This window comes from Exophiala mesophila (assembly GCF_000836275.1).
Source record: "Exophiala mesophila strain CBS 40295 unplaced genomic scaffold supercont1.4, whole genome shotgun sequence".
NCBI classification, from domain to species: domain Eukaryota; kingdom Fungi; phylum Ascomycota; class Eurotiomycetes; order Chaetothyriales; family Herpotrichiellaceae; genus Exophiala; species Exophiala mesophila.
This window is the reverse complement of record NW_015622507.1, coordinates 3,016,942-3,044,868: the sequence shown is the minus strand read 5'-3', so window position 1 is coordinate 3,044,868 and position 27,927 is coordinate 3,016,942. Positions and strand designations below refer to the sequence as shown.

Genomic DNA, 27,927 nt, shown 5'->3' with positions numbered 1-27,927 from the left:
CTCTCACGTGGAATCACCATTATTGTGCCCGAGGACTCGCTGTGAATGGCACATCGCATGCGAATATCCGCTACCAATACGTTAGTGTTCTCTTCTAGCCCAAAAAGCATCGTGCTCACGAAAGTTGGTAATGGGCACAATATCCATAACCCCCCACACTGACTCTGTCTGCTCGCCCTCCATTTGAATCCCAAACTGGTCTCGTACCCATGAATGTGCCCCGTCACAACCTATCAGATATCTGCACTTGATTGTGGTTTCAGGAGCGTTGGTATAGCCTTCTTTGACATGATCGGTTGGTGTCTGTAAAGTTAGACTTATGGGGTAAGAATCATCTTCAAGGGCTCTCTGCTCGTCGATGTGTAGTTTTGTTGGGGCTATGGGTCGGACGATTTGGACCTTCGAGCTTCTCCTGATGAAGTCGAAGAAATACTGCTCGATTTTTCCTTGATGCAATACTGATTGCTGAAATCTACTGATTCCAGGGATGGTATCTGGGATACGATCCGTTCGAGAAATGATTCCCCTGCTATCCGGATTCTATTGTGGGAAACGAATCAGCTTTTTGTGATCGAATAGGCCTTAATCTTGCAACTAACCCAGAAGCACACTTCTTGCAGCCTGTTAGCCTCTTTGTAGATCTGATCACCGAACCCGAAGCTATGGAGAATCTCGATCGTGCGTGACTGTAGTCCATCTGCATGACCGTTCACAATTGGACTTGCCCTCTTGTCGATGAGATTGGTTTTTAAACCATAGACACTCGCCCAGGCAGCCGCCATCAGCCTATAAGAATCAATTCAATCAGCTCATGGAAGAATTGATCTGGTACACAGCGATCTCACCCTGCCGGGCCAGCCCCGACTATCACGAGGTCATACTGCTCGATCATCTCGCGCTCGATTGTGATGTCGAATGGACCACAAAGCCCAATTTGGTCAAAAAATGGCCTCAGCAGGCGTTGCTATGTGGCAGGGTTTAGACGTTGTCTTCACTGACGCTAGCAAAATCACCTCTCAAGAAAAGAATATTTCCTACATGGTACCTATTTTGGTTCACGTATGACACTTATTATACTGAACTCGCCGGATCATTGTGGATCATTGTACTCGGATCAGAGTACATGAGTTTGTCGGAAGGGGGACTACCTCATGCGGCAAGTTCTCTCCGAGGAGGACTCTAAACTGCGGAATCAAGAGCACGCGCGCGGTTTTGCGGCTCGTTGTGGGGTTCAAGCTTACCTGGATGAGAAGCTGGTGAGATGTTCGGTGCTGACCCGCTGGCCGGAGCGTTGTTCTGAAAGATCTAAAAGCAGTATGCTGTTCGGGGTGCCTTACATATACGTAAGGCCCGAGGCCCCTCGGGGCGCCTCGGGCGTCCCTACTGCCCAGAGTTTTGGGTATAACTTGGGGATGGGGATTCACGTCATCACAATCCTTTACGTGCGGTATCATAGTTGCCGCAATAGAATACTTCATTTCTTTTCTTAAGGCTCTGTGTCAATAGCAAACTATAATAGATTTCAGACCAGCACGAGTATTTAGAGATGGAGGCTGAAACTTGTCACCAGACTTAAATTCTAGCATGGTCTACTACGCGGGAAGTCTGTCTCTTTCCAGTTTCTGGATAAGCCTCTTCGTCATGGCCATTTCTAAGGTTTCTTCCTTTCGAGTTGATGTTCACACGCACCCTATTCCTGACATATATCGAGAAGCCCTCGTTAATGCCGGATACGAAGCGAGTAATGTATCTGAGGTTTTCGTGGATGGGTTCAGGACCCCATATCCTTTCACTATCGAAGGATATCTGGACGCTCGCCACGAACAGGGTTATAATTTCAGCATCTTGTCCATAACAGCGCCCGGTGTGTCGTTTCTCCACGGCAATTTCAAAGCTCAAGAGCTGGCTCGCACTTTGAACGACGAGATGCATCAATATATCCAAGCCCATCCAACCGAGCTTGGCGCATTTGGCCTTCTGCCTCTGCCTGACCTTCCAAGTTCATTGGAGGAAATAAGGTACTGCCTAGATGAGCTCGGATTCGAAGGGATAGGTCTATATACGAACTACGATGGTAAATATCTGGGAGACCCTTTCCTCGATCCTATTTTCGAAGAGCTCAATCAACGGCAAGCCACTGTCTTTGTCCATCCTACAAACCCTCCAACCTCGCCACCACTGCAAAACATGTCTCTTCCAGTGATAGAGTACACCTTTGATACGACTAGAGCGATCGGTAATTTGCTATTCACTGGAACTCGCAAACGGTATCCAGACATCAAATTCATATTCTCCCATGGCGGTGGAGCTCTCCCGTTCCTTGCCGACCGTCTTGCGATCCAATCGACCTTGCCTTTCCATGGTGGTCGTGATCTAAATGAATCTCTTGCCGAGCTCAAAGACTACTACTACGACACTGCTGTTGTGCTTGGAGAGCCTCAGTTTGCCGCCCTTAAGGCATTGGTCGGTGCTGACAAACTGCTGACCGGTTCCGATTGTAAGTTGAATGCCTCACTCTGTGATAATGACATGCTTTCTAACAATTGTTTTGAAGATCCCTATCTTCCTGCAGCTCTGGTTCCCATGGCACAAGGCGCGCTTACAGGATTCGAAGGATTTGACGACGCCGAAAAAGAAAAGGTTGACTGGAGAAATGCCTTTGAGCTTTTTCCAACTCTCCGAGCAAAGTTTCCAGAGCTAGAGTAGTAGTTTAGTTAGTTTCGAAGCAAGAAAACAGTAGATCTCTCCTTTAGCGATTATTTGCGACCTCTTCATCCTCTTTTACTTTGCATAAGACCTGGAGTCACTTGCCAAACGGGTCAGACAGTCAGGTTCTCCAAAGTACTCTTTCGCAAAAGCAAATCCGCCACAGCTTCCAGGTACGTATTCAAGTCATCCGGCATGTCATCCGCATAGATGGTGCGGATGACATGAATGGTGCCAGATGAGGATGAAGGCCCTGAGCGAGAAGAATGGGTTTGAAGATGGGAAAATCGAAACTTGGGTTCTTTAATGCATCATTCTGAAAGCTAACAAAGTACTCGACTCTCTTTCTGCGCTCTATTGGTGGGCACTGTCTAAACCGCCAACCTCAGGCCCAAGATCATGCTGAATCTGCGCTAGGGATTTGAGATAGTAGCTCTTGTCAGCTTTTGCATCAATGTCGGCCAACGTGCAACCATTCCCAAGCCATCCTGTTCTGTTGTCGTCCACATGGCTATACTCAAAGTCTTCCCACCTAGGTTCTGACAGAGCTTTGACTGCATGAAGGCTAGAGCCGGGCCACAGCGCTGCGACTTTACCGTCGGCTTTATACCAGGAAGGGCATACCTCGCTATATACCGTCCTCTCAAAATAGCTCTCACAAAACTGAGTGAAGTCATCAACACACTGTTTCGACGGACGGATCGACAGTATGTTTTCTCTCTGCATTTTGGCGACCAGTTTGGCAATGTAGCCAGCCACGTGCTCCATTATGATCAGTAGATTTCCTGCCCCGACACCTGAATTTGGGCCCAAGAGCATGACTAGGTTTGGATGCGTGTCAACCATCATCGACAAGTAAGTTGAAGTCCTTGGTCTATCAGATTTGTCGAACAATCTTTGGTTATCAAGACCAAGAATCGGAAATCCACCTGTGAAGTTGGTGTTGAACCCTGTAGCACAGATAATGGCGTCAACCTCTCGATGGTGGCCATCAGCTGTTTCGATCCCCGTCTTGGTGATTTTCTTGATGGCTGAAGATATGACTTCGACATTATCTTCGGATAGTGCCTCAAGGTAGCCTGGGCCGGGTGTCAAGCGCTTGCATAATGGGGCAAAACTCGGAAGGATCTGCTTCAGTATCTCGGGCTTTTTCTTGAGGCGCTGGGCCATGAGCGTCTGGAAATAACCTCGAGCTTGCTGCTGCAAGGCGCTGTCGCGAAGAGTGACTTCGAAATCGCTCTGCACGGTGTTTTCAACTTGTTTCCGATACTCGAGATACGACTCCGGGTCCTGCTGCCACTGTTTGATCTCTTCGTCTGTATACTCAAAGTTGCCGGTCTCAACTCCGCGCTTTGCCAGTTCTTGCGCTGCCATCGGTGTTGCGATCCATGTCTGCCCGCGCACATAATGATCCAATCGACGAACAGCGCCTTGTATGCTCGGTACAATCTGAATGCCACTAGAGCCAGCCCCGATGACCGCAACATCCTTCCCCTGATTGAAGTTAGTCACAATAACACGCTGTGTGATTCGGGGCATTTACCTGCGGGTCAAAGTCTGCATCCCAAGCCGCACTATGCATTTTTGCCCCCTTGAAGTCCTCAAGTCCTGGAATATCTGGCCATTTCCAAGCATTGAGTAGGCCAACAGCCGAGATTAAGACGTGGCAAGAATCCTTGATGGTTTCTCCCGTGAATTCATTGAGAATTTCAATTTCCCATCTAGACTCATCCGCAAGCCACTGTGCGCGAGTGACACGATGACTGAAATGCATAAGTTGACGCAGGTTGTACTTTTCGGCAACTCTCTGCCAGTAGCGGAGGATCTCTGCTTGGCCCGCGTAGAATTTTGACCATGCAACATTCGAGTCAAATGACAATTGGTAAATATGTGCTGGGATATCTGGAAGCTTAGATTAGCCTTAGAATCATTCTTCCACTCAATTGAAAACTTGCCGCATGCGCAACCCGGGTAACGGTTTTCATACCAAGTGCCTCCAAGATCTTTATTCTTCTCATAGATCTTGATGTCGACCATACTTGTAGCTTCACGGAGTTTGATTGCAGCCAGCATTCCAGAAATCCCTGCACCTATGACCCTGACGGATATTCCTCGGGGAGCATCGATTGGGCGCTCCGCCACCCGAAGCGCAGATTGGACACTACTGATCATGATGGATTTTCTGATGATCGTGTTGAGCTGCCTTTGATGTTAGACAGGAGGCCATCATCGAGGGTGAGTTCAACGTCTATTATGGCGTGAAAGTTCCCATTCTTTGCCGCTTCACGGATTACGAGGCGGGCCGCAAATCGTTCTCAGGTTCGGACCGTTGGTCAACCCCCTCATTCGATGGCTACATCATCTTTGGCTCAGGCCAGCCCATAGGACGTAGCCCTTAGCATGGCAAGAGGCAAAGATTCTGTAGCATTGTGTAGGATTCGGGAACCGCCCGATGTCGATTGAGAAACCGAGGAGCAGATTTTGCGGGCCGCATTAATCCGCAATTTTTATGATAGGAGGCCAAGGCAGCCAATTTGTGGAGGCCTTAGGCGTACCAAGGTGAATATGGGGTTCAGCTTGAGCATCATTGGAGGAAGAAGTGCCCCAAGAGCTATTTGCCCACGCGCTCCGGGGTAGGCGGGGTTTGGGGACGGGAATCTCGGTCATCTCTCAAAGGTCTTAGAAGTCTTGACCATGCATGGTTATCAACAGTTCATAAAGGCGCCGCCACGGCATCCCAGGTCCGCATTCTAAGCAACATTGCAGCCGCCGCAAGCTTCCAGTACCGAGTAATGACACTGCAAGAGTCCAACCCTCTGTTTGCCCACGAGCAGCGGCTACGAGGGAGAACGAGAGGCATTCAAGCATGTGATCAGTGCAGGGCCAGCAAGCGCAAATGCGATGGTGGACGCCCGGTCTGTGGGACCTGTGCAAAGCGCCCAAGTCGAGTTGCATGTATCTATGAAAAGCCTGCGTCTCGCAAGAGTCGGACAACACGGTAAGTCCAAAATGCTTCTTCAAATATTTTCATTCCACAATGGCACGCAGCTGTTGTGGCTTTAAGAGAGCGGGATGGAGAGAGTGACAGCGGACACTCTTGCAGTAGAAAAAGATTTATGTGGTTGTCATTTGGCCTCATCTAACGATGCAACTGAGATTCCTTTATGACCTTATAAGTTCTGAGGAGGCCCGCTATGTCAAACACAAGCGACACTGTACCTGGCTTCTCGCACATGCTAATAACAATGTGACCACAGGAGAATTGAATTGCTGGAGACCCGTATCGCCGAGCTTTCTAAAGCTCAACTTGGTGGGGATGACGATCTTTCAAACGAGCCTGGGTTTTCGAATGACGCAGAAACGTTGGCACCCACGACCGCTCAAGTCTTTTCCCCCTCGGTCTATCAGACACTGGATTCCTTTCCTGGTTTCCAAGATCCCGAGATCTCGTCATTTAACAACCTGCCGCCAGCCCTGTCTTCGGCCGAGGGAGGGTGGAAAGGAGAGCAAACGACCTCGGCAAAGGTTGAGAGAAGATTGGGTGGGATCAGAGTCACTCCAATCTCATCCGATGAACATGAGGTGGGTCAACATCAGAAGCTTCTTGTCAGCGACTGATCTTCTAGAATGAGAAAGAAAGCGACCGTATTGACGGCATGGGGCTTGTAGCGGGGGACATGACAGACATTGCCAGTCTGGATACTGAGCAAATTGGCTACTTTGGAAGATCAAGTACGATCAACTTTGTTGGACATGTTCAAAGTATACTTGGGGCGTCATCGCCTCGTCCTGACGAGACAAGTCCGTATTCGACGGAAGACATGCCAAGTCACAAGTAAGCCTAATCATATATCAGACTGCGACGAACCACATACTGACTATTGCCTAGCCGCCGAAGGCACCCGGAGTACCCTGAAGAATACGTGATTCCACCTCGCAAAGAGGCTGATAATTTCCTGAGAAGCTTCTGGGTCAACGTTCATCCACTATATCCTTTCATCGATCGAGTCGAGTTCGATCGCCACTACGAAGAGATATGGAGCGCGGACTCAACGGAGAACTCTAACCCAAGCTACGAGTATTCAGATCCTCTTTTCTGGCCGCACTCGACAATTTCAAAGCCTGACAAAATCCCTGAATCGAGACGATTCCACATCCTCCTCAATATAATGATGGCGTTGGGTTGCCATTGCGATGATTCTGGCCCAATCGCGGATGTGGCTACAAGAAGCCACCTTTTCTGGCTGCGAGCCAAAGGACTACTGGAACGTGACTTTGATGTCTTCAACCGACCTCGAGTGCAATTCATCCAGGCTCTCCTCCTTATCGCGGTGTATTTACAATGTTCTACAGAGCTGACAGGAGCATGCTGGAATATAGCTGGTGTCGCGATCAGACTTTCTCAGGGATTAGGTATCCCCTCGAGTGCCAAATCCGAGTCGGTCAGACTGCGTCGAATGCTCGAAACGGAAGGCAATACAGACTATGTGGCAACCTTGACATCTCGATGGAGAATCTGGGCAGGCTGTGTCATAGTAGACCGGTACGTCTGAAGCTGGGGCAGAATATCGTTCAAGCATGACTTCCTAACGTACCTCATCTCATCACCTAGAACCCTAGCCACAACTTATGGTCGTCCAGCCATGATATCACGCGGTGCAGCAGACATATCCATTTGTGGGTTCAATGCTGAGATGAATGAAGGGCTAGGGTCACAACAGGATCCTCAAATCAGATCACTCATCTATATGAATGAGATGTTGAAGCTCCATGAAGTGCTCGACTGTGTCACTGTCAAATATTCCAAATCTTGCGGAGATCAAGACCTCGAGATGGACCCCACGAATCGAGCGGCGGAGAAAAGCGTGTTCACTGGACGTTCGCTCATTTGTCAGATTGAAAGAGGTGATTTTGATGACCTCCTGCATTCTGATGCTGCACTCTCCGGGTGGGAAAGTGAAACTCCGCCTGGCATGAAAATGCTGTGTGCCCACGAGTTGCACCCAGGAACAGCTTTTGATCCACGTATTGATAAGCAGGTGGTTGCATTACGTGCCAGGTATGCGCCCATTCGTTGTCGTTGGGACGGTTTACTGACAGTGCCAGATACCTCTATGGCCGTGTTCTTACTTTTAGACCACTGCTGCTGCAGAAGATAGCGAGGAATAGAGAACGAGTGGTTGAGAAGCGCCACCAGCAAACTGTTAGCTCGATTTTGACAAAAGCATTGGTCGAACAAGGACCAGGACTCTGCGTTGACGCAGCCGAGGAATTGGTGGCGACAATGGCATGGGTTCACCAACACAATATTAAGGCAGCCATAGAGCCATGGTATACAGTATTTTGTGAGATCAGTCCCCTTCAAAATTAGCTTCATGTCTAACGATGTGCCGACAGACATGTACACCTGCGCAATGATCCTTTTGGTGGATCGACTCTGCCAGGCAGACAATTCAAGGACAGAGAGGACGATCAACATCTGGAACAGTTGTCTGGAAGTTTTGGATCGGTATCAATCCAAAAGCAGAACTGCGCGCCGATGTGTGAAGTTGCTCAAATTAAGCGAGGAGAGTTTCTTCGCAGCCACTCGTGAGGCTCGTCAAGACACCGCTACTCCTGCTATACCACACGCGAACACCCAGCATAATGAATCGACCAAGTTTGATACTGGAGCAGGACAGACCTTATACCAGCAACTGGACATGAGTGAAATCTCTCACCCAGATTTGATCGACCCAAGAGAAAGCCAGAACGTGGGCGAAAGTTGGTCGAGCCAATGGACGGATGATCAAATCGATCTCGCATGGTTGGGAACCCTGCCTTTTGATCTTGACTTTGATGAAAGGTGTGGCGCATTATGGTGAATACATCCTCTCATAGATTCATATGAAGTGATTGGTATAACGACATCGTGGTCAAGGCCAGACACCCCGTGTCTGATATACAGTCACGTGGGAGGCGCGACAGAAGTGGGTGGCAATGATAATAATGATCACGTGACAGGATTTTTCATCGAATTCGTCTCTTTTCAGACTGAGTGTCCTGGTGCATCTAAAGATCTTATGTCGTGGCGTGACTGTATAGGTGGAAACTGGAGTCGAGTCTACACATATCCATATCTCACACCCCTGGCAGATGAGAGTTTGAATCGCTGCAAAGGCGTGAGCTAATCCTATTGATAGGCGCATAGGATGGAATTTTAGAACTAATTGGGAATAGGCGGCGTTTGCCCAGAATCGTCGACCCCAAGCGGGAAGTTTACTCCTGGGCTTATCATAGTGGCATCCACCGGGAAATGCTGCAGGGCGGGCCACAGCCGAGAATACGCCATTGCCACGCCATCTCGAACCCCATGTTCTCATGACGAGAGACTCTACGGCTTCTAGATATTCCAGGCAAAACGCTGCCACAATCGTCTTATTTGTACAGCCTGTGTTCACTCAAAGTCCCTCTGTGTCAACCTTCAGCAATGGCGGGGCGTTCCTATTTGATAATTGGAGCCGGTGTCTTTGGCGTTTCCACTGCTTACCATCTCATCAAGAAGTATCCCAAAGCGTCGGTGACCATTGTTGATCGTGATGCCTACGACGCCAACAGCCGTGTGGCAGCATCATGGGACTGGAACAAAGTTGTTCGAGCAGACTATGATGACATAATCTACTGTCAACTAGCCCTCGAAGCCCAGGACATTTTCAAGTCAGATCCGCTCTGGAAGCCATATTTCCACGAAACAGGTATCTACTGGATGTGTCGGAGCGACTATGCACAGGAGGTTGTGCAAAACTACAAGAAACTCGGCAGAAAAGCCGACCTATCGGCAGTGCCTGTTGAAGAGGCCCGAAAGCTGTTCGGTGGCCTGTTCGAAGATGCCGATTACACTGGAGTCAAGGAAGTTTTGATCAACAAGACCAGTGGCTGGGGTGCGGCTGGCGATTGCCTGCGCGCCGTCACTCGAAAGTGCATCGAGCTAGGGGTCAAATACGTCGTTGGCGACGTTGTAAGTTTGCAATTCGATGGATGGGGCAACTGTTCCGGAGCCAAGACTGCCGACGGCCAGGTCTTGACAGCTTCGCATACTGTTCTCTGCACGGGGGCATACACACCCAAGCTGCTGGAGTACAGCGCAAAGAGTAGTGGCTTGTCCGCCTTGCGTGCTGGAAATCGAATTGTCGCGGGTGGAATCACCACTGGCATGACGACACTTGACGACGAGTCGTATAAAAGATTCGCTGCAATGCCTGTGGGCGTCCAAGGCTATACCGCTGAACAAGGTCCCTTCATTGGCAGTCTTCCACCCACCAAGGACAAGGAGTTGAAGTGGTGGGGCGAGAAGATCTTCACGAATCATCAGGAAGTCCTACCTGGCCAGATCGTTTCGGCCCCTCCCCCAGAGAGAGACTACGGCCAGTGGAACGTGTCCAAGAAACTCGTTATGGACATTGACCACGCGAACCATGTCTTCTACGGGCGGAAAGGCGCTAGTTGGAAGATGGAGAAACATCGCATCTGCTGGTGAGTTGAGATCTCCCGAGTCCGGGGTTTCCACATCACATGACTGACAATTTTGAACAGGGATGCTTTCACCACGAGCTCAGATTTCATCATTTCACCGCATGCAGCAGCGAATGGCCTGTACGTGGCTTCTTGCGGTTCATTCCACGGGTGGAAATTCTTCCCTGTGCTTGGAAAGTACATTGTCCAGATGCTCGACGGTGCACTCTCCCAAGAGCTGACAGACAAATGGGCCTGGGATCGAGAGCGGCCAGACCCTGCGCTAAACCCCGACTATCCGAGGTGGGAGATGAAGGATTTGATAGACCCAGTCAGAACTGCAAAACTATAGTTAGCCATAATCATCAGACCCTTACTGTACCGAAATTCCGAGTTTTGCGAAACTTGACTTTTGTGACTCGTGTTAGTTCAAATTTGCGCTCCGACGAGACGAGCTCCATCACCGCATGCTCACAACCTTGATTTGGGGCTGGAATCCTTTGACCCATGATCGCAGCGGCTTCTGTGTCCAGTCATCAATCGACGATGCAGTTGTTATGAAGAGACGATGCTGCAAATGCTGAAAAAAGCAAGCGGACCGTTTGGCGGCATAATTCCAGGATTGGGTAATGGGTAAAATTAGACGAAGCGCTCCGTACCGAATCCCCGAGTCAAGCAAGGTCAATGACACGCCCAAGCCTTCACTATCGGGCACGCACGTCGAGCGTTTGTCCTAAGGCGCGGACGAGTCCACTGCTTTGACGGAAGATGGACACACTGACCTAGTTTGGTTTAGCCGATGTGCAAGACAATCTGGTCCCCACGAAAGTTTAAATCCCCTTTATCACATGCTTACAGCAACGTCCAAGAGATAGAGATAGGATCCCTGAGTTGTTGAAGGCAAGCGATCAAAATGTTCTGGCCATCTGCTGTTTGCTGTCTGCCTGTCGGTCAATGATATCGGACTCGGGTGACATTGCACGAATTGGATTGGCTGTCCACCCTGCACCAGCGCGCCTGACCTGCAGTTCATCACCACGGCGGATGAGGTGGATGCAATGTTAGAAAGATCCTAGGGCATGAATAATCCCATTCTTTTGGGCCATACTGCAATCAGGTTTCCGGCGCGTCAATGCTTCCTGAGCAATGGTGTTTGATTGCCATAGCGAGGCGCAGCGTCCTGATACAAATCGGCTAGGAACGAGGGGAGATTTCCAGTCCAGGCTCATAAGTCCGTAAATGTGTGTCACAAGGTCTTGCTGTGGATGTCGGTGACATTCCTTCGTCTCGGTGCCTGCCCCTCCAAGTCATTAGCATCTTCGTCCTGGATCCAGAATCGAAACAGAAGTCCTGTCCTCCTAGACCCAAAAAGCAGTTATGCATAGCATTTCTTTTTGCCAGGCCCCGTCTTCATGTAGTGACCTCCGGAGTAGATGCCACGAACTATCATTAGGGGTACAGCGTTGCTTTGGTTTGGACTCTCGGTGACGGTTGCATGGGGGCTCTGGGTGGGTTGTAGGCATCCGCTTTGACGTGTCATGGATGTTGTTGATGTATACCCGAAGGGCTTGCCACTGGCCTGATTTTTTGTTGCATTCGGCATAGGTCAAGCTAGCCCTTGAGGTGTACATCCTCCATACTATCGACGAGACTATTTCAGCCATGGATTTGTTGCGTGTGGACAGTTGCGTGTGGACAGTTGCGGCAAGCTTCAGCGATGCTTCTTGGAAAGCTGATGCTGGATGAGAGATGTTGCGTAGGGATATACATTCGTAGCAGTGACAATTGTTGCTTGAGGGCTGCAGCGAGCTCGGTGTCGATAAGAAAGACGCACTTGTATACGCTGACCGGAGATGAATCTCCAAGATGTCGGAAAAACTCGTCCACTTTGATGTTGCACTACTGACTTGCATTCTATCATGCAGTGAGACCCCAGGGCTAACCTATGCTATACATCAACGTCATGAAATCATATCAAACCTGTATTAAGTCCTCGGATTCCGAGATTACCAGACAATACCTTCCTGGTTGGTCTGGCAGGCAAGACCAGAACAGAAATCAACGTCTTTCTTGGACACCAATGCTGTGGTGGGAAGAGTCTGCCTCGCGGGCCATATCTCCTGTTTGGATGTCTGTTCTCGCCCGTAGTGATTGAGAACGTTCTCACGGACGAGTTTTTGGAAAAAGAGAGGCCCCATTTCCATGGTTGGGTGCATTTCACCATTGACAAAGACGCCAGCATTGATGTTCTTCTGAGCAAGGTCGCAAAGCGCTTTGTCTTCTGACATGATTCTCTTGTAGATATCATTGATAAGGGTGAAGTCTTCGTCGGACGAGTTCTTGTTTCGGAAGACCTCATACCTAATCAATGAGCTTTTGGGTCCTCGAGGGACGAATCTCTGGGTGAAGAAGAAGTGTGGCCTAAGCACCAGTCAGCATGCATCACAAGCGTTGACACTGGAGACTTACGAGATATTCATGGAAGCATTTGGCCAGAAATAAGTAGCACAGACAGTGAGGCCCTTCTCCCTTTGCTCAGCTGTAGTTGCTCCATTGTGTTGGATCCACGCCCCTTGCACTTTGACACTATACGAGTTGAGGTCGGCCACTGTCGGGATATCTGGATGTGTTGTTTTACAATGGTAGCACTCATTGTAGTTGTCCGCAGCAATCTTCCAGTTGTAGTCGGCTTCAATCTCCCAGATATGGTCGAATTCGTAGTTATCAAAGTTGAATTGGTTCAGGCGTTCTTGAGTGTCAGCACCAGCGAAGTCGTCATTCCAGGCAACCTCGGGTGTTGCCTTGCCGTCTAGGTTAATCCAGATAAATCCATTGACATCAATATGGACGTGGATAGGGAAGAGGCTGTTCTGGGTTTTATCGAAGCCAGGAAGGTCTTGATATCCTGGAGCCTTGGCCATCTTGCCGTCAAGGCCATAAGACCAGCCGTGGTATCGACACGCAAAGATTCTAGCTGTACCTTCCGAGCCTTCCACTACAGGATAGGCACGATGCCTGCAGATATTGTGGAATGCATTGATGTTTCCATTGCGGTCTCGGGCGATGATAATATTGAAACCAGCAATCTCATAGCGAAGCCAGTCGCCGGCTTGCTTGAAGCGGCACTTGTGGGTTGTAAGGAGCCATTTCCTTGAGAAGATAGCTCTCCTCTCAAGCTCATACATCTCCTGCGAGGTATACCATGGTGCCGGAAGTGCCCGCACAGAGGCCTTTTCCTCAGGAGCCGGAGCCGCAGGAGAGGAGCTGCCGAAGCCGATGTAGTTGAGTATGGCCGGTGCCATGGCAAGGATTGATATGATATGAAGTAATTATCGTAGTCAGGGGAATGAGAATTTCTCTCCGAGAGTCAACGATGAGTGCTTGACAACGATTCCGGTGGCACAAGACGGGCCATTTGATATAGGATATGGCACCTCATGGTCAAACTCCGAGGGGCAATCCGTTCCGTGATAAGGAGGCAATGAGCATACTGGGTCTAGTCCCTGGTCATAGCCATCAGCCATCCTTTCTGGGGAATTGAGAGAGCAGGCAAGGCGTTGTGATGTGTCAAGCAATCACTGGTGTTCCGCTTATCACCATAATGATAACAAGAAGTCCCGTTCATGATGTCGGACTGGTCGTCATTACTGTGGCGTCCAGGGATTCGCAGTGATTCTTGACCCGATTTGGCCTAACTTCAAGCCAATATGACTGTAGCGCAAGTGAAACCCCCTTGTATGGCTAGATATCCTTTTCCAGACATCGCCTCCGCCCCAATGATCCTCTCACACTTCACACTCTCGATAGCGGACAGTCATATCTGCCGTCAGTTGTGTAGCATTGGTGGTCCCACATGCAATTAAGCTAGTTTAGCCCTGAGATCATGTTGGGTCTGCTGATGGTCTGTTCGAGACATCGGAGGAGGCACTGACATTCTGATAGAGTTTTGCCGATATGGATCTTACAACCGAATCGGGTTTTAGGGTCCATCCATCACCCACCCTAAAGACGGCAGAACCCTGCAGGGTATTAGAAGCCGACCGAGCAATCAGGCCCCTTGGAGTTTAGCGTACAGCACGGTGGGAAGACTCCATGTTCTGCGGAGTTCTAGTTGACCAGCATCGCATCTTACAATATGTGAAACATCCAGTATTAGACTTCTCCAAGGGCACCAGCTTCCTCTGTTTGCTGTCATCTTGAATATCTTCTATTCTTGCCATTTCATTCTCGAAGCTCAAGTAAAGTGGTTGATTATTCAGGATCATACTCTTGTTTGTCATCGACGTTCAGAGTCCATCAGCGACAAGCCTGATAACCACTTGTTGAATATTTGTTTACAACACTCGTTGCTGTTCAGGGTGACACTTGACCATCACTATGATTGCTCCTGTGCAGAGAGTTGTCATCATTGGTGCTGGGATAGTTGGAACCAATGTTGCTGACGAACTGGTATCGCGAGGATGGAACGACATCACTGTTATTGAGCAGGGCCCATTGGACATGCCGGGCGGGTCGACTTCACATGCTCCTGGTCTGGTATTTCAGACTAATCCATCTAAGACCATGTCACTTTTCGCCAAGTACACGGTGGACAAATTGCTATCTCTAGAGAAAGATGGTCAGTCCTGCTTCAACCAAGTGGGGGGTCTAGAAATCGCAACCACTCCGGAAAGAGTTGAGGAGTTAAAAAGAAAGCACGGCTATGCTTCTTCGTGGGGCATTGATGCGAAACTACTCTCCCCAACGGAATGCTTCGAAATTTATCCGAACTTGAACAAGGATATGGTCCTTGGTGGCCTCCATATCCCAAGTGATGGTCTGGCACTGGCCGCAAGAGCTGTACAGCTCTTAATCGAGCGAACCCGCAAGGCCGGCGTCAAGTACATTGATTGCACACCAGTTACTGGCATCCAGCAGGCTGAGGGCCAAGTTACCGGCGTTATCACAGGTGAAACCACTGTTCCGGCAGATATCGTTATTTCCTGTGCTGGATTCTGGGGCGTGGAATTGGGTGCCATGGTCGGCTTGTCGATTCCTTTGTTGCCCTTAGCTCATCAATATGTCAAAACAACATCTGCACCAGCCTTAGCCGGTTTGAATAAATCTCCAAATGGGGCCAGCCTCCCAATTCTCCGGCATCAAGATCAGGACCTCTATTATAGGGAGCACGGAGATAAGTACGGCATTGGCTACTATGGCCATCGCCCCATGCCTGTCGTTGCGGCGGAGTTGGGCATTACAGCAAAGGCTGTCGACGAAAAGAATATGCCATCACGTCTCCAATTCACACCTGAAGATTTTGCACCTGCGTGGACTGAATCCAAGTCCCTTCTTCCAACTCTCAAGGATACCGAGATTGAAGATGGATTTAATGGAATCTTTTCGTTTACACCGGATGGGGGACCCATCGTTGGACACCACCCGACGCTCAACGGATTTTACGTGGCAGAGGCTGTCTGGGTGACACACTCTGCAGGTGTGGCACGGGCAGTGGCCGAGGTTCTCACCAGTGGAAGGTCCAAAATCGACCTCGCCGAATGTGAATTGTCTCGCTTCGAAGATGTTCAGCTTACGAAGGCCTACATCAACGAGACATCGCAACAAAACTTTGTTGAAGTGTACGACATTCTCCACCCGCTCCAACCAAAAGAGTCTCCTCGTAATCTCCGTGTGAGTCCATTCTATCAGAGACAGCGTGAGCTTGGGGCTTTCTTCCTCGAAGGCGGCGCCTGGGAGCGACCATACTGGTTTGAATCAAATCAAGATCTCGTGAAAGATCTGCCGGCAGAATGGCAGCCAGTTGAACGTGACGCCTGGTCGTCGCGATTCTACTCGCCTATTGCTGCAGCAGAGGCATGGAAGACACGAACCGCAGTGGCGATGTATGACATGACACCTCTTCGCAGACTAGAGATTGTTGGACCGGGGGCGGTGGACCTTCTGCAGAGGCTATGCACAGGAGATGTCTCTAAGAAACCAGGCGCAGTCACCTACACTCTTCTACTCAATGAATACGGCGGTGTCCGCAGTGATATCACTGTTGCAAGGCTGGAAACAGAACTGTTCCAAGTTGGTGTCAACGGACCGATTGATTTGGCATATTTCTCTCGAGAAGCACGATGGCAAAGCCAACATACGCCTGGCAAATGGGCACACGTGCGAGATATTACGGGAGGAACCTGCTGTATTGGTCTCTGGGGGCCCCTTGCCCGTGAAGTTATTGGACAAGTCAGCACCGATGACTATACGAATAAAGGCCTCCGTTATTTCCGTTGCAAGAAGGTTTCGGTTGCAGGAATCCCTGTTACTGCTATGCGTCTATCTTATGTTGGTGAGCTTGGCTGGGAACTCTACGCCAGCGCCGAAAATGGACAGCGTTTGTGGGATGCACTTTGGAAGGCTGGTCAGGCGCACGGAATCATTGCAGCGGGGCGCACAGCCTTCAACTCATTGCGTCTTGAGAAAGGCTACCGATCATGGGGTACTGACATGACGACCGAGCATAATCCATACGAAGCTGGAGTCGGATTTGCAGTTAAAGCTGGAAAAGAAGACTATGTTGGCGCTGCTGCGCTTGATGGTGTCAATAAGGATACACCGTCTCGACGACTTCGTTGTCTCACCGTTGACGACGGTCGTTCCGTCGTTCTAGGTAAGGAGCCAGTGTTTCACGAGGGTAAACCCGTGGGTTATGTCACCAGTGCCACCTTTGGTTACACAATCGGGAAGCCGATAGCCTACGCTTGGCTCCCAGGTACTCTGGAGGATGGGGCTTCCACGGAGATTGAGTATTTTGGAAAGCGGATAGTGGCGACCATCACTCCAGAGCCCCTTTATGACCCTAAAATGACTCGTCTACGTGGTTAACTGGCTGGGTTCTCAGAATCCGTATATACTTAATTCGATGTGTACGTTGCCTCCATTTCTTTAAGACCTGAAACTTGGATGTGTACACCCTTCATGATGATTTATTATGATAGACCCTTTCTAAATTTCCATCTGGTAAAGACTAACAGCTTATGGTACCACATCCTCAGGTTCGCCACCAAGATCGAGGGATAGCCAGTGTAGCTGACTTCTTCAATTACCCACAGCTCTCATCGATAATCTCATTTGTAGACTTTGCGAATATTTGGACCAACTCCTTGACTTCTTGCTCGCTGATGATAAATGGTGGAGCAAATAGGATAGCGTCAAGTCCTCCAGAGCAAAGATATACCGCTGCTCCATTCGAGAGACACCTGGTTGTAACCTTGCTTGCAATCTGTCCACTTGGCGGGGTGATAAATTCGATGGTCCTGAATAAACCAAGTCCCCTGACTTCTTTCACCAAAGGTACGTGTTTGTGGAGCTCTTGCTCCAACAGGTCACCCATCCGTTGCACGTTGCTGAGAAGGTCCTTTTTGATTATAGTTCTCTGAGTCGCTAGAGCCGCTGCACAGGCAACAGAGTGATCTTGATAGGTATGCCCGCTTATGAACGGTTTCGTTTCATGCGAAGACTTCAAGGTTTGGTGGATTCTAGGATTGATCAACACTGCGGAGATTGGTTGATACCCCCCTCCCAAGCCTTTCCCGACGGCCTGAAGGTCAGGCTTCACGTTCCCGAGTGATTGCCATGCATGAAAGGTACCAGCCCTGCCAATTCCACACATTACTTCGTCGAATATCAGAAGAGCACCATACTTATCACACAACTCCCTGAGTCGGGAGAGATAGCCACGTGCAGCAGGGACTGCCCCAAGGGTTGCTCCAGCCATTGGTTCTAGTATGACTGCTGCAACAGTCGATGGCCCCAGAGTCTGGAACTTGGCCTCGTACTCTGCGATCAATCTATCGACGTATGAACTTTCATCCTCTGATGCTCGCGCATCGTGCGAATAAAAGCAAGGCGCGACATGATGAAATACCGGCGACAGCAAAGGTGCGAAAGGACCTCGTCGGAAAGGATGATGCCCAGCAGAAAGTGCTCCAAGTGTGTTTCCATGATATCCATACTCTCGGCCGATAAAGTTGACACGTTGAGACTCGCCTCTTGCAAAGTGGTAGTGACGTGCCAGTTTGATTGAAGATTCCACTGCCTCGGAGCCTGTTGAGTTAGCAGGGCGATGCTTCCAATGAAACGCCCAAACTTACCTGAGCTCAGAAATAATACTTTGGAAAAAGCACCATCACTTAGGCTTGTCAAAAGGTGTGCCAACTCCTCGGTAGGATCGTTGGTGAAGAATGAAGAATGTGCAAAGGCTAGTTTACGTGCTTGGTCGACAATTGCTTCGATCACCACTGGGTGACCATGGCCTAGGCAGGAGACTGCTGCTCCGCTACTGCCATCAAGCGTTTTTGATCCGTCAGGATGGAAGAGGTATACTCCTTTGCCTCCGCAAGCCGTGCCATACGACTTATTCTGGGATCGATGGAACACTGCACTCTCTTCCATAGTGATAACACTCTTTGCTTGAGTTGTAGCTGTCGACGACATTGTACTTATTTGAACAGGACATGTATTTCGGGTCGATATTGGTGCTGTGAGAGGATTTGCAATGCGAAGAACGCACTCCTGTTCTTGTGTCTACTTCACGGATAGATTAGTCGCGGTCTTAGATAAATGGTGACAATGAAAGATCCTCACACCCTGACAGCGGTGGAGGCGAAGCAACCACGCAGCGCTGTGCTGGTGCATGAGGTTGAGTGGAGATGAGGAGAGGCAAATCGTGTCGAAAGGCGTCTTCACGAATATCGCACCCCCACAACGATGTTCTTGTCCAGAGTCGGCTAAAACCGAGCGCCTCGCAGCAAGGGGGCGTGGCGCTCGGTTGGATCCGACATAAGTCCCTCTGAAGCTGGACCCAATCAGGAAGATGCTTGCCCAGATCCATCACGTGCTTTGTTATGGGTTTAAAGACTACCTCTGTGAAGAACTACCTTTCGAGAACGCTGTATGCTGCGGTTGCTTTCAATTCTGATCTTGAATAACTTTCATTGACTTTGACAGTCCCTCTGCACAATATGTCCTCTACAGTCACTCAATCGGTTGACACCTCGATAAACATTCAACCAGAGAAGGAGAGCGTGTTGAACTTCAAGAGAACTGAAACCCGGACATCGTCATTCCATGAGGTTCCCAGTTTTACAGACAAACAAGCTGAACGAAAATGGGCGAAACAGCATATGGCTGCCGCTTTTCGAACCTTTGCCAGGCTGGGCTGGGCCGATGGTGCATCCGGACATATCAGTCTTCGAGATCCCGTCAACCCTCATTGGTTTTGGATTAATCCTTATGCTAAACACTTCGCCCTCATGAAAGCTAGTGATCTGGTCTTGGTTGATCATCAAGGCCACCCTGTGGAGCCAACAAAGCACAGAGTCAATGCTGCTGGTTTTGTGATCCATTCCTCAATCCACCAGGCAAGGCCAGATATCAATGCAGCTTGCCATATGCACTCTCCTGCTGGTAGAGCATGGTCTACGTTTGGACGCGGTCTTGAAATGATCAATCAAGGTAATTACAATCCTCAACGGTGGATTCCAACTCCCTACTAACCATGATCCTTATAGATAATTGCATGTTCTATAAAAACCTCGAGGTATACAAAGGCTTCGGAGGTATTGTCCTAGCAGAAGAAGAAGGAAAGAGGCTTGCTAGTGCTCTCGGCAAGGACTCGTTGAACTTGATTCTTCAAAACCACGGGTCAGTCTTCATTCCCACAAAATATGCCCTTGCACCACAAATTGACTGTTTTTAACAGTATTTTGACTTGTGGTGGAACCGTTGACGAAGCAGCAGCATATTTCATTGCACTTGAGCGAGCATGCGCAAACCAGATCATGGCTGAATCTGCTGCTGCTAACGGTGTGTCGAAGAAGTACGTCGGCACCCAGGAGGCCGAATACACCTACAAATGCACTGGTAACCCTCAGGTATCATACTGGCAGTTTCAGCCCGAATACGATTTGACCGTTGAATTGTCTAATGGTCAAGTCTTGGAATAGAAAAGGGCCTAATTTGTTCCCAAGATAGCATTAATTGCTGGCGAGCGGATAAGGCTCAGACAAATTATATAGATCATAACGAAGATCCTACACAACACAGATCACTTCACCCAAGGCCCCAGTTTGAATGAACGGGCTGCATCTTTTGGCCAGAGATTTGGTAGAAAACTTCTCCTTATTTCCATTTCATAGCGCACCCAAACTCTTACTACAGGACCTCAGGTCCTAGCACGAGAGGACCATTTTCCAGCTTGAGTCGAGGCCACTGTACGTCTCCATTTATGTATAAGGCGCAGTGATTTTGATTTCAGTGCATTATATTCCAACGTCTAAGGGCACAATGCTCTAACCCCCATCAGAGCACTTAACGCTGAAGTTCCTTCATATTCACTGGTGAAATCGCTTTGCCAGTTTCCAAGTACGACCGCACGTTCTCCATCGCCTCTCTGTACCCGCGGGATTTCCCAACTTCACTTAAACCACCCATATGAGGCTGGATGAAAACGCGGTCATTTCTCACGAAGTAAGGGCTGGTAATATCAGTGTCAGCATCGCACCGTCGCATGGAATGAGCAAACGTACTTGATTTTCGGCTCATCTTTGAAGACGTCAAGTCCTGCTCGTAGCACCTTTCCGCTTTCCATTGCACTGATGAGTGCATCTTCGTCAACTACAGGGCCTCTAGATGTGTTGACCAGGAAGACCCCATCCTTCATCTTTGCGAATTCTTTGTGTGAGATCAACCCTTTCGTGTTCTCGTTGAGAGGGCAATGGACCGAAACCACGTCGGATTCGGACAGAAGTTCGTCTAGAGTCGAGCAGTAGGTCGCCTGAAAAGAGGCTTCATCTTCGTTAGACATCCGGGTTCGCTGATAGTAGATGATTCGCATGTTGAACACCCGAGCTTTCCGAGCCACCAGCTATGAATGGTCAGTATATCGAGCGAACTGTAGGTGTGAAGTTGGAAGCAGCACCTTTCCAATTGAGCCCATGCCAATTATGCCCAGGGTCATGCCGTTCGGATCCCTGGTCGGGCTGTACGTCCCTCTCCACGTTCCTTTATCTATGCTCGTCTGTAGAGTCTGTACATCCCTGGTGATGGCGAGGATATAGAAAATTGTAAGGTCGGCCGTAGGCTCGTTGACGGCATTGCGACTGTTACAGAAAATTATGCCATTACGGGACATCCAATCAACGTCAAACTCGTTGTAACCCGCACTGGCAGAGCCCATGATCTTGCAATCTGGAACCAAGGGTTTCAAGAGGTCTGCATCCAGAGGTTCGTATTGCAGCAAGCCAAAAAGAATAACAATCCCTTCAAATGGACCATGTTCCTTGACAGCGGTGGCTAGTGCTTCAATTGTCCTTGTCCTATCGATAGGTGTAACAACCTGGCAGAAGAAGTCAGTGATTGACGAGCTGGACTCGATGGCGCATTTAGGCAAACACGTCCGGGAAGCGATATTCGTACATGGAGATCAAACTTGGTCTTGAAGTTTCGAATATAGTCTTCTCCCGCAGGAGAAGGGTCTGAGATAACAACTACTTTTGGTTTGACGCTGCCCATCTTGGAGTTGGCTTCTAATGCTTGAAATCGAGTTCAGATGGTCAGCTGCCAATCCTTGCTGCCGTAGTTTCGACTTTATACTGGACTATAGTTATCGCCCGAAGTTTTGCAAATCAAAATGCTCCACTTGTCAAAGGAGCCTTCGAGGGACAGCCGGGCTCATGCCGTAGCCCTAGTAAGTCAATTCGTTCTGCCAAGATGTGAATGCATCACGGAGAGCTGATCGTCGCTTGTAGCCGTTCAGGCACAACTCGGGTCACGGTCCACGGAACGAGGGCGTCGGATGTTTGCTGGTGTTTCTTGGCCAATGAACTCTCGCAAGTAGGTCGCTCTATTGTAATAGGCGTGGGCCAGCATATGCTTAGGTCTTAGTCACTTGGGCGGACTTCTGCGGACAAACTGACGCAATGCTATCTCTCGCCTCCACAATGTGCCATTGTGACCTCGCGTGGCAGGGTCATATCGGATCATTCCGACATGGCGGACATCCCATATGATAAACCACCTCGGAAAGATCCATAGATACTTAACCACTACCTCTTCAGAACACCATTCTTCCACTTCCTCGAAAGCTACTCCTGTCCCATACGGGTTTTTAGATCCACGGCTCAACGGAAATCATATCCGTTGGACCCTGTAACTGTTATTGCATGCGCAGAAATGTCCCCGCTTGCATCCACTGAGAATTCGAATCAGCAGTCGCGACGTGTGAGGGTGTCGCGTGCGTGCGTCGCTTGTCAACAGAAGAAGCAGAAGGTATGATATGTCGCATTCGTCCACCTTGGAACGTCGACACTAACGTGTCTCAGTGTGACGGGCAGACTCCTGCTTGTAGGAACTGCCGCCGAACGAACCGAGGTATTGTCCTTCTCACCTTTACCTCAAGATTCTCTGCTTAGATTCCCATCCGCAGTCTGTGTGAGCCAAGATCCCTCGACTAAGCGACGACATCCTCGCGGGTACATTGAGTACCTGGAACACCATAACTCCTCGCTCGAAAATCATGTCGCGAGTCTCGAGCAGACTATCAGCGAGTTGCAACCTCATCTCGCACTAGATGAGCTCGCACAGGAAACTTCATCCTGGCATGAGCAGGATCAAAACGCTCTCGTGCCAATGTAGGTGACTCTTTAAAGCGGAAGTGGCTTCTACTGAGGCATTGCACAGTCAGTCGCGAGAAACCGTCGAAAACTTATTCCGAACATCAGATCCCAGTCCTTCAGCGACATGTACCACAAGTGGCCGCGAGCAATCACAACAAGCGGACAATGCGAATGAGGACCTCTCAAACCTTGAGCTCTTATGTCTACGCTCTGCTGGCGCTGAGCCTCATTTCTTTGGTGCGACATTCGGGTATCCTTTTGGGAGGATATTCTCTGCCACCTTGAAGGCGGTTCGCCAACAAGCTCCTGGATTGAGTGTCACCGGCATCGTAGACGAAACTTCCCTGGATAGAACACGTCCGGCGCCAGCACCACTGCCGAATAGAACAATCGTCAATATGTTGACCACAGCCTATTTTGACCAAGTCCACCCACAGTTTCCTTTCCTCCATCGTCCATCTTATCAGGAGCGCGAAGAACAAGTGCTGTCAGATGCGGAGTCGGGAAAGACCCCAAACCCTATTGACGCCTTCTTTGTTTACATTGTAAGTGTTAAGGATTTGACGAGCCACGCATGTCTGTGATATTGATTTGAGTAGCTCTGCTCCATTGGCGCACTGACTGGTCCCCTGGCGGGTGCTACACTTCCTCAGGTCAGTCTTCAGGATCTCCATCTATGTTCAAATTGCCAATAAATGGAATAGGGTTTATATATGAGCGCAGAGAACTTGCTCGATCATGTGATGCAGAAAAATTCGCTAGAGTCGATCCAGGCTATCCTATGCTGTGCTATGTACTCTATGCGATCGCCAGTTGGCGTCTCCATCTGGTAAAGCTCTTGCACTTGCAGGATAATCTCATCTGCTAATGCCTACGAGGACTCTTTCAGGCATGGCCCTTCGTCAGTGTATTGAACTTGGGTTGCATCGTAAAATACGCTGGTCGACAATGGATACAAATACACTGAAAAACGAAATGCGCAAGCGAGTGTTTTGGTGTTCATATAACCTCGATCGAGCCGTTGCTATGACACTAGGACGACCGGTGGGAATATCAGATTGCGATGTGACGGTTGAGGTATGACTGAAATCATGAATTTGACTGACGGCGCCTAAATCAATGACAGCATTTTGCCGACATCAATGACGAAAACATTACGAAAGAGGGATTTCTAAAGGATGCGCGTACTCTACAAACAGAGCCATCAACGACTGTCTCGTGTGCACTTCACACTATTCGGTTGCGCCAGCTGTGGGGCAGAATACAGAACGAAGTACATCCTCAAGTCACCGCTGAGGCGTCCAAAGATTGGTTTGCCACAACCATTAGGTTCAAAAAAGAGCTCAACTTATGGCTAGAAGCCTCCCCTCCCCGATTGACCTCAAGTAACGCAAAGAGCAGCGCATTTGGTGGCACGGAATGGTTTTCACTCATGTATCACCACACCGTTCATCTCCTCTACCGATATCGCGTCGTTAACAATCCCGATATTGAGACGGCGCCCATAGTATATACGGAGTGTGCACATTCTGCACAGGCTATTACTATGATATACCGACAGCTTTATGTCAGCCAACGCCTCAATGACACCTGGGGAGCTCTCCATACCCTCTTCCTAGGTGCAGTGACCTTTCTGCATTGCCTGTGGGTGAGCGCCGAGACCAGAGAGCTGTACAGACACGACAAAGTTTCTGCCATTTGCACTTCGACCCTTATTGTTCTAGCCATCATGACCGAACGTTGGTCGGCCGTTGAAGCGTACCGTGATTGTTTTGAAGTACTTTCCAGGGAGACACAGACCATGCTGGCAGAACTCGCCTCTGCCACTTCTGCACCTCACCTGCCTGTGATCAGCTCAGGGAGCAATGATCAATTTTACGGTTACCTTTCACACATGAATCAAGTCGGCATGTGCACGTCGGTGGAAGAGTTATTAGCAAGTATGGTAGAATGAAGCTAGAAGTATTGTTACGTCACAGCATTTCTGGGGCTCTGAAGGCAAGGCAAAGCCTCGATCAGATTTCCCTTTTCAATAACTTGCTCAAGAAGCATCGCATACTGTCTGGTTATCTCCAATGATTCGAATCTTGACCTGCGGACAAAGAGATCCATCTTCTGTGTATCTGATGTATCGTCCTTGCAAAAGCAAAGTACCTTATCCACCTGAATATACGTTCTCTGCCATCGCCGTCTAGTGATTCTGCACACGCACACTTACACATCTAGCGTTCAAAGCTTACATAATTGGCCATTGGCTCCAAAGACCGAGAGGTGGTGCCGTCCAATATCCTTGAGAGTCTTGCAACTGAAAATCAAGTAAGCCGAAAGTCCTCATAGTTGGATGGAATAGCTTACCCTGCTAAAGCCATGGTCAGCCGGAGTTCTGCCTCTAGGGTTTTGACCGCCCATTCGACTCCCTCCTGGCCATTGTACTGATTGAAATGTTAGCGATGGAAAGGAAGTTCCCTCGGACAACAACCACTAACCGCCAACCCCCAGATTGGAACACGACCCATGAAGCAAACATCAGCGCCGAGCGCAAGTGCCTTGAAGATGTCGGAGCCGCGACGGATTCCACCATCTATTCCAACTTTTATTCTGCCTTTTGCTGCAGCTGCACATTCTGGAAGAGCGTCGATAGTCGCTGGAACGCCGTCTAGCTGCCGCCCTCCGTGGTTGGATACCACGACGCCGTCAACACCGTACTTGATTGCGAGCAGGACATCCTCTGGACAGTAAACTACTGACTGTGAGAAGGTTTTCCTAGAGATTGAAGACAACTAGATAAATAGGAACATGTACTCACTGCCTTTTAACCAGATTTCGAGCTTTGTATGCTTCTTCACCCACGGGATAACTGATGCCCAGCTGTTTGAAGTATCTCGCTCTGCAAGCCAGTACGATCTGACAGGTCCACTTGAGTCTGCTCCTTCTGGTGGCCGCAGATTTGGAAGCTCGAGATGGGGCGGTAACTCAAATTTCTTTCCCGATCTTTCATGGGCACGTCTCGCTAATACGGGTGCATCCACGGTTATGAAAAGAGCCTGATATCCGGCAGCTAGACATTTGTCAGAAACCTGAAATATAACTGTCTAGGTAGGTGCACACTGTCGTCAATCTGGACAAGGCGCGTTACTTACATTCCGCTTTCTTAATCCAGTTCAAAGCCAAGCTTCGATCCTTCAAGATACTGAGTTGAAAGGCGTAAGGATTGTTTCCACCTTCTTTGCGAACATCTTCCAGCGAAGACGTGGCATAAGTTGAAAGTCCCATGGGGATGTTCATGTTGGCCGCCGCTCGCGATGTTGCTTTTTCGCCATCAGGATGTGCAAGCCCATGCATAGCCGCAGGAGAGAAACCGAAGGGAAGTGAGACCTGACACATCCTCATTAGATCCGTTAGGGTCACAATACATATTCTTAAAGTCTTGAGAAGATCGTACCTTCCGCCCCATAACCATTGTTGTTGTGTCAATATTGGATACATCCGTCAGGATGCGCGGCCGGATTTTGTATCGGTTGTATGCTGCCTCGTTGTCTCTCAAACTGATCCAGAATTAGTATCTCAGAGCATCACAGTATGAAGCAGGTAGTCGGTCTGGACGAACGTGATCTCCTCAGTTGAACCCCCATTAAAGAAAACTATCGTAGTATTGTCAGCCAAGACGCCGTTTATACACTCGGCGACCTTACCCTTAATTTCTTCGGAGACCTTGCCTGACGCCGCTTCTTTCAAGTCGGCAATATTTAGCAAGGCGGGCTTAGGCTGTTCAGGCGATGACATGATGAGGTTGAAATAAGCGGCACCCGACTCGAACACTGAATCTCTCCTCAAAAGAACCGTAACGAGAATATTGTCAGCATGGACAAGGTGTCAGTGAGAGTCAGAAGAAGGTAAATCATAAACATCATAAAATCCGTAGGCTTTGGTAGATCAATGAAGACAAAATTGTTGTTCACTTGGCCCTTCGTACAGCCAGTTGAGCTATCACATCAATTCCTATCAAAGGAGCCTAGCACGATGGCTTCAAACCATCCAGTGGGGTGCCTTCGGCATGATCCATCACGTTGGCGATGGGCCGAGGGAACAGAGTTCAAGCCCGATGTTCACCAGAGATCTTACCAGAGTTCCACAGATTCTCCAATCAACCTTCCAAGACGTGTCACCGTTCGTACCACTGGTCCCTTGCAGGCTGCTTGCGTGGGGAAGCCAACCATCTTTGGAGAGAAGTTATCTCGTCTAAGACCCACACGATCGGCTCGTTCCAGAGCTGGGCTTGGGGTTGACTGATGTACCTTTGAATGTTCGAGACAAGAGGCAGGGGATTACTGTTGTGTTCATCGGAAAATAGGTCCGCTGAGAATCTCTTATCGAGGGTTGTAGGTCACGTTGTAGCTAGCCAAGAAACGGACATCAACGCGTCAAATCAGGAGTGAGATGCTTTGTCTTACACGCGGGTCAAGAGGGTCAGATCTTGGAGACTGACGTGCCTAGGCTCTGGAGTGATAGATTGCGACGCTGGAATTTCACGCTAACGGATGTTTGCGATATTGGTTTGATAGCCTTAACAACGAGGGTCCCAAGCCTGAACCACAACTCTGAACTCCGAAAGCATCTCAACCCATGAAGCGAGCATCGAAGCAAGTGTAATTGAAGGAGACATTGCTGAACTGGACCCACAAAAACGATAAGAGTATGCCTTTCTCTTTCCCTTGATGCGGCATAACCCGACTGAAGCAGGGGACACGAATCGGCTACAACAATGTCCCAAGAGTTGAGCTGGAGCGTTGTTAGGGTTATAAGTCTATCGAGAGCGATCACACGCTCAAGAAGTATCTTCAAACTATCAGTCTAACAGAACCTGAGCGTCATCTCATTGCGCAGCTCCGGATCAGGATGTCGATCAACAAACGCGACCCAACCCTAGGCGAAGATGCCGACAAGGACACCTTCAAGTCATCGAGCCTACACAATGTCGACACGGAAGCAAATGGCGAGCTTAGTATCGATCATGATGCCACCAATATAGGCGTCTTTGGCCACGCAGCTGCCGCAGGCGGTGCACAATACC

The 27,927-nt window shown here is 49.3% G+C and overlaps 7 protein-coding genes across 7 annotated transcripts; 5 read left to right on the top strand and 2 right to left on the bottom strand.

Annotated features, from left to right (window-relative positions):
* Positions 1 to 5,498: 5,498 nt before the first annotated feature.
* Positions 5,499 to 8,570, top strand: PV10_06205 (uncharacterized protein; the record flags this gene model as incomplete). Its single annotated transcript, XM_016370972.1, has 7 exons — positions 5,499 to 5,704; positions 5,964 to 6,288; positions 6,333 to 6,541; positions 6,596 to 7,249; positions 7,319 to 7,765; positions 7,813 to 8,051; positions 8,104 to 8,570. The coding sequence occupies 7 exons, from the start codon at positions 5,499 to 5,501 to the stop codon at positions 8,568 to 8,570; spliced, it is 2,547 nt and encodes an 848-aa protein (XP_016223265.1).
* Positions 8,571 to 9,032: 462 nt separating this feature from the next.
* Positions 9,033 to 10,584, top strand: PV10_06204 (uncharacterized protein). The gene is made up of 2 exons (XM_016370971.1): positions 9,033 to 10,218; positions 10,279 to 10,584. Exons 1-2 carry the CDS (start codon positions 9,176 to 9,178, stop codon positions 10,547 to 10,549), a joined length of 1,314 nt encoding a protein of 437 aa, XP_016223264.1. The 5' UTR covers positions 9,033 to 9,175; the 3' UTR covers positions 10,550 to 10,584.
* Positions 10,585 to 12,064: 1,480 nt separating this feature from the next.
* On the bottom strand, positions 12,065 to 13,714 carry PV10_06203 (uncharacterized protein). Its single transcript, XM_016370970.1, has 2 exons — positions 12,667 to 13,714; positions 12,065 to 12,618 (listed from the first exon to the last, which is right to left on the bottom strand). The coding sequence occupies exons 1-2, from the start codon at positions 13,497 to 13,499 to the stop codon at positions 12,204 to 12,206; spliced, it is 1,248 nt and encodes a 415-aa protein (XP_016223263.1). The 5' UTR covers positions 13,500 to 13,714; the 3' UTR covers positions 12,065 to 12,203.
* A 593-nt stretch (positions 13,715 to 14,307) lies between these two features.
* On the top strand, positions 14,308 to 17,171 carry PV10_06202 (uncharacterized protein). Its single transcript, XM_016370969.1, has one exon. It carries the CDS (start codon positions 14,575 to 14,577, stop codon positions 17,062 to 17,064), a length of 2,490 nt encoding a protein of 829 aa, XP_016223262.1. The 5' UTR covers positions 14,308 to 14,574; the 3' UTR covers positions 17,065 to 17,171.
* Positions 17,172 to 17,281: 110 nt separating this feature from the next.
* On the bottom strand, positions 17,282 to 18,675 carry PV10_06201 (uncharacterized protein; the record flags this gene model as incomplete). The annotated part of the gene is made up of 2 exons (XM_016370968.1): positions 17,282 to 18,285; positions 18,333 to 18,675. 2 exons carry the CDS (start codon positions 18,673 to 18,675, stop codon positions 17,282 to 17,284), a joined length of 1,347 nt encoding a protein of 448 aa, XP_016223261.1.
* Positions 18,676 to 19,202: 527 nt separating this feature from the next.
* Positions 19,203 to 20,186, top strand: PV10_06200 (uncharacterized protein; the record flags this gene model as incomplete). The annotated part of the gene is made up of 3 exons (XM_016370967.1): positions 19,203 to 19,695; positions 19,752 to 19,884; positions 19,943 to 20,186. 3 exons carry the CDS (start codon positions 19,203 to 19,205, stop codon positions 20,184 to 20,186), a joined length of 870 nt encoding a protein of 289 aa, XP_016223260.1.
* A 2,227-nt stretch (positions 20,187 to 22,413) lies between these two features.
* PV10_06199 (uncharacterized protein) lies at positions 22,414 to 24,810 on the top strand (the record flags this gene model as incomplete). The annotated part of the gene is made up of 8 exons (XM_016370966.1): positions 22,414 to 22,509; positions 22,563 to 22,611; positions 22,667 to 22,863; positions 22,910 to 23,401; positions 23,456 to 23,509; positions 23,561 to 23,685; positions 23,735 to 23,933; positions 23,983 to 24,810. The coding sequence occupies 8 exons, from the start codon at positions 22,414 to 22,416 to the stop codon at positions 24,808 to 24,810; spliced, it is 2,040 nt and encodes a 679-aa protein (XP_016223259.1).
* Positions 24,811 to 27,927: the final 3,117 nt, after the last annotated feature.

Bases quoted from the DNA above. Each gene is read 5' to 3' on its own strand.
- PV10_06202 (XM_016370969.1), top strand. From the start codon at position 14,575: ATGATTGCTCCTGTGCAGAGAGTTGTCATCATTGGTGCTGGGATAGTT.
- PV10_06204 (XM_016370971.1), top strand. From the start codon at position 9,176: ATGGCGGGGCGTTCCTATTTGATAATTGGAGCCGGTGTCTTTGGCGTT. The intron at 10,219-10,278 runs GTGAGTTGAGAT...AATTTTGAACAG, and splicing joins GAGAAACATCGCATCTGCTG to GGATGCTTTCACCACGAGCT.
- PV10_06203 (XM_016370970.1), bottom strand. From the start codon at position 13,499: ATGGCACCGGCCATACTCAACTACATCGGCTTCGGCAGCTCCTCTCCT. The intron at 12,619-12,666 runs GTAAGTCTCCAG...ACTGGTGCTTAG, and splicing joins AATGCTTCCATGAATATCTC to GCCACACTTCTTCTTCACCC.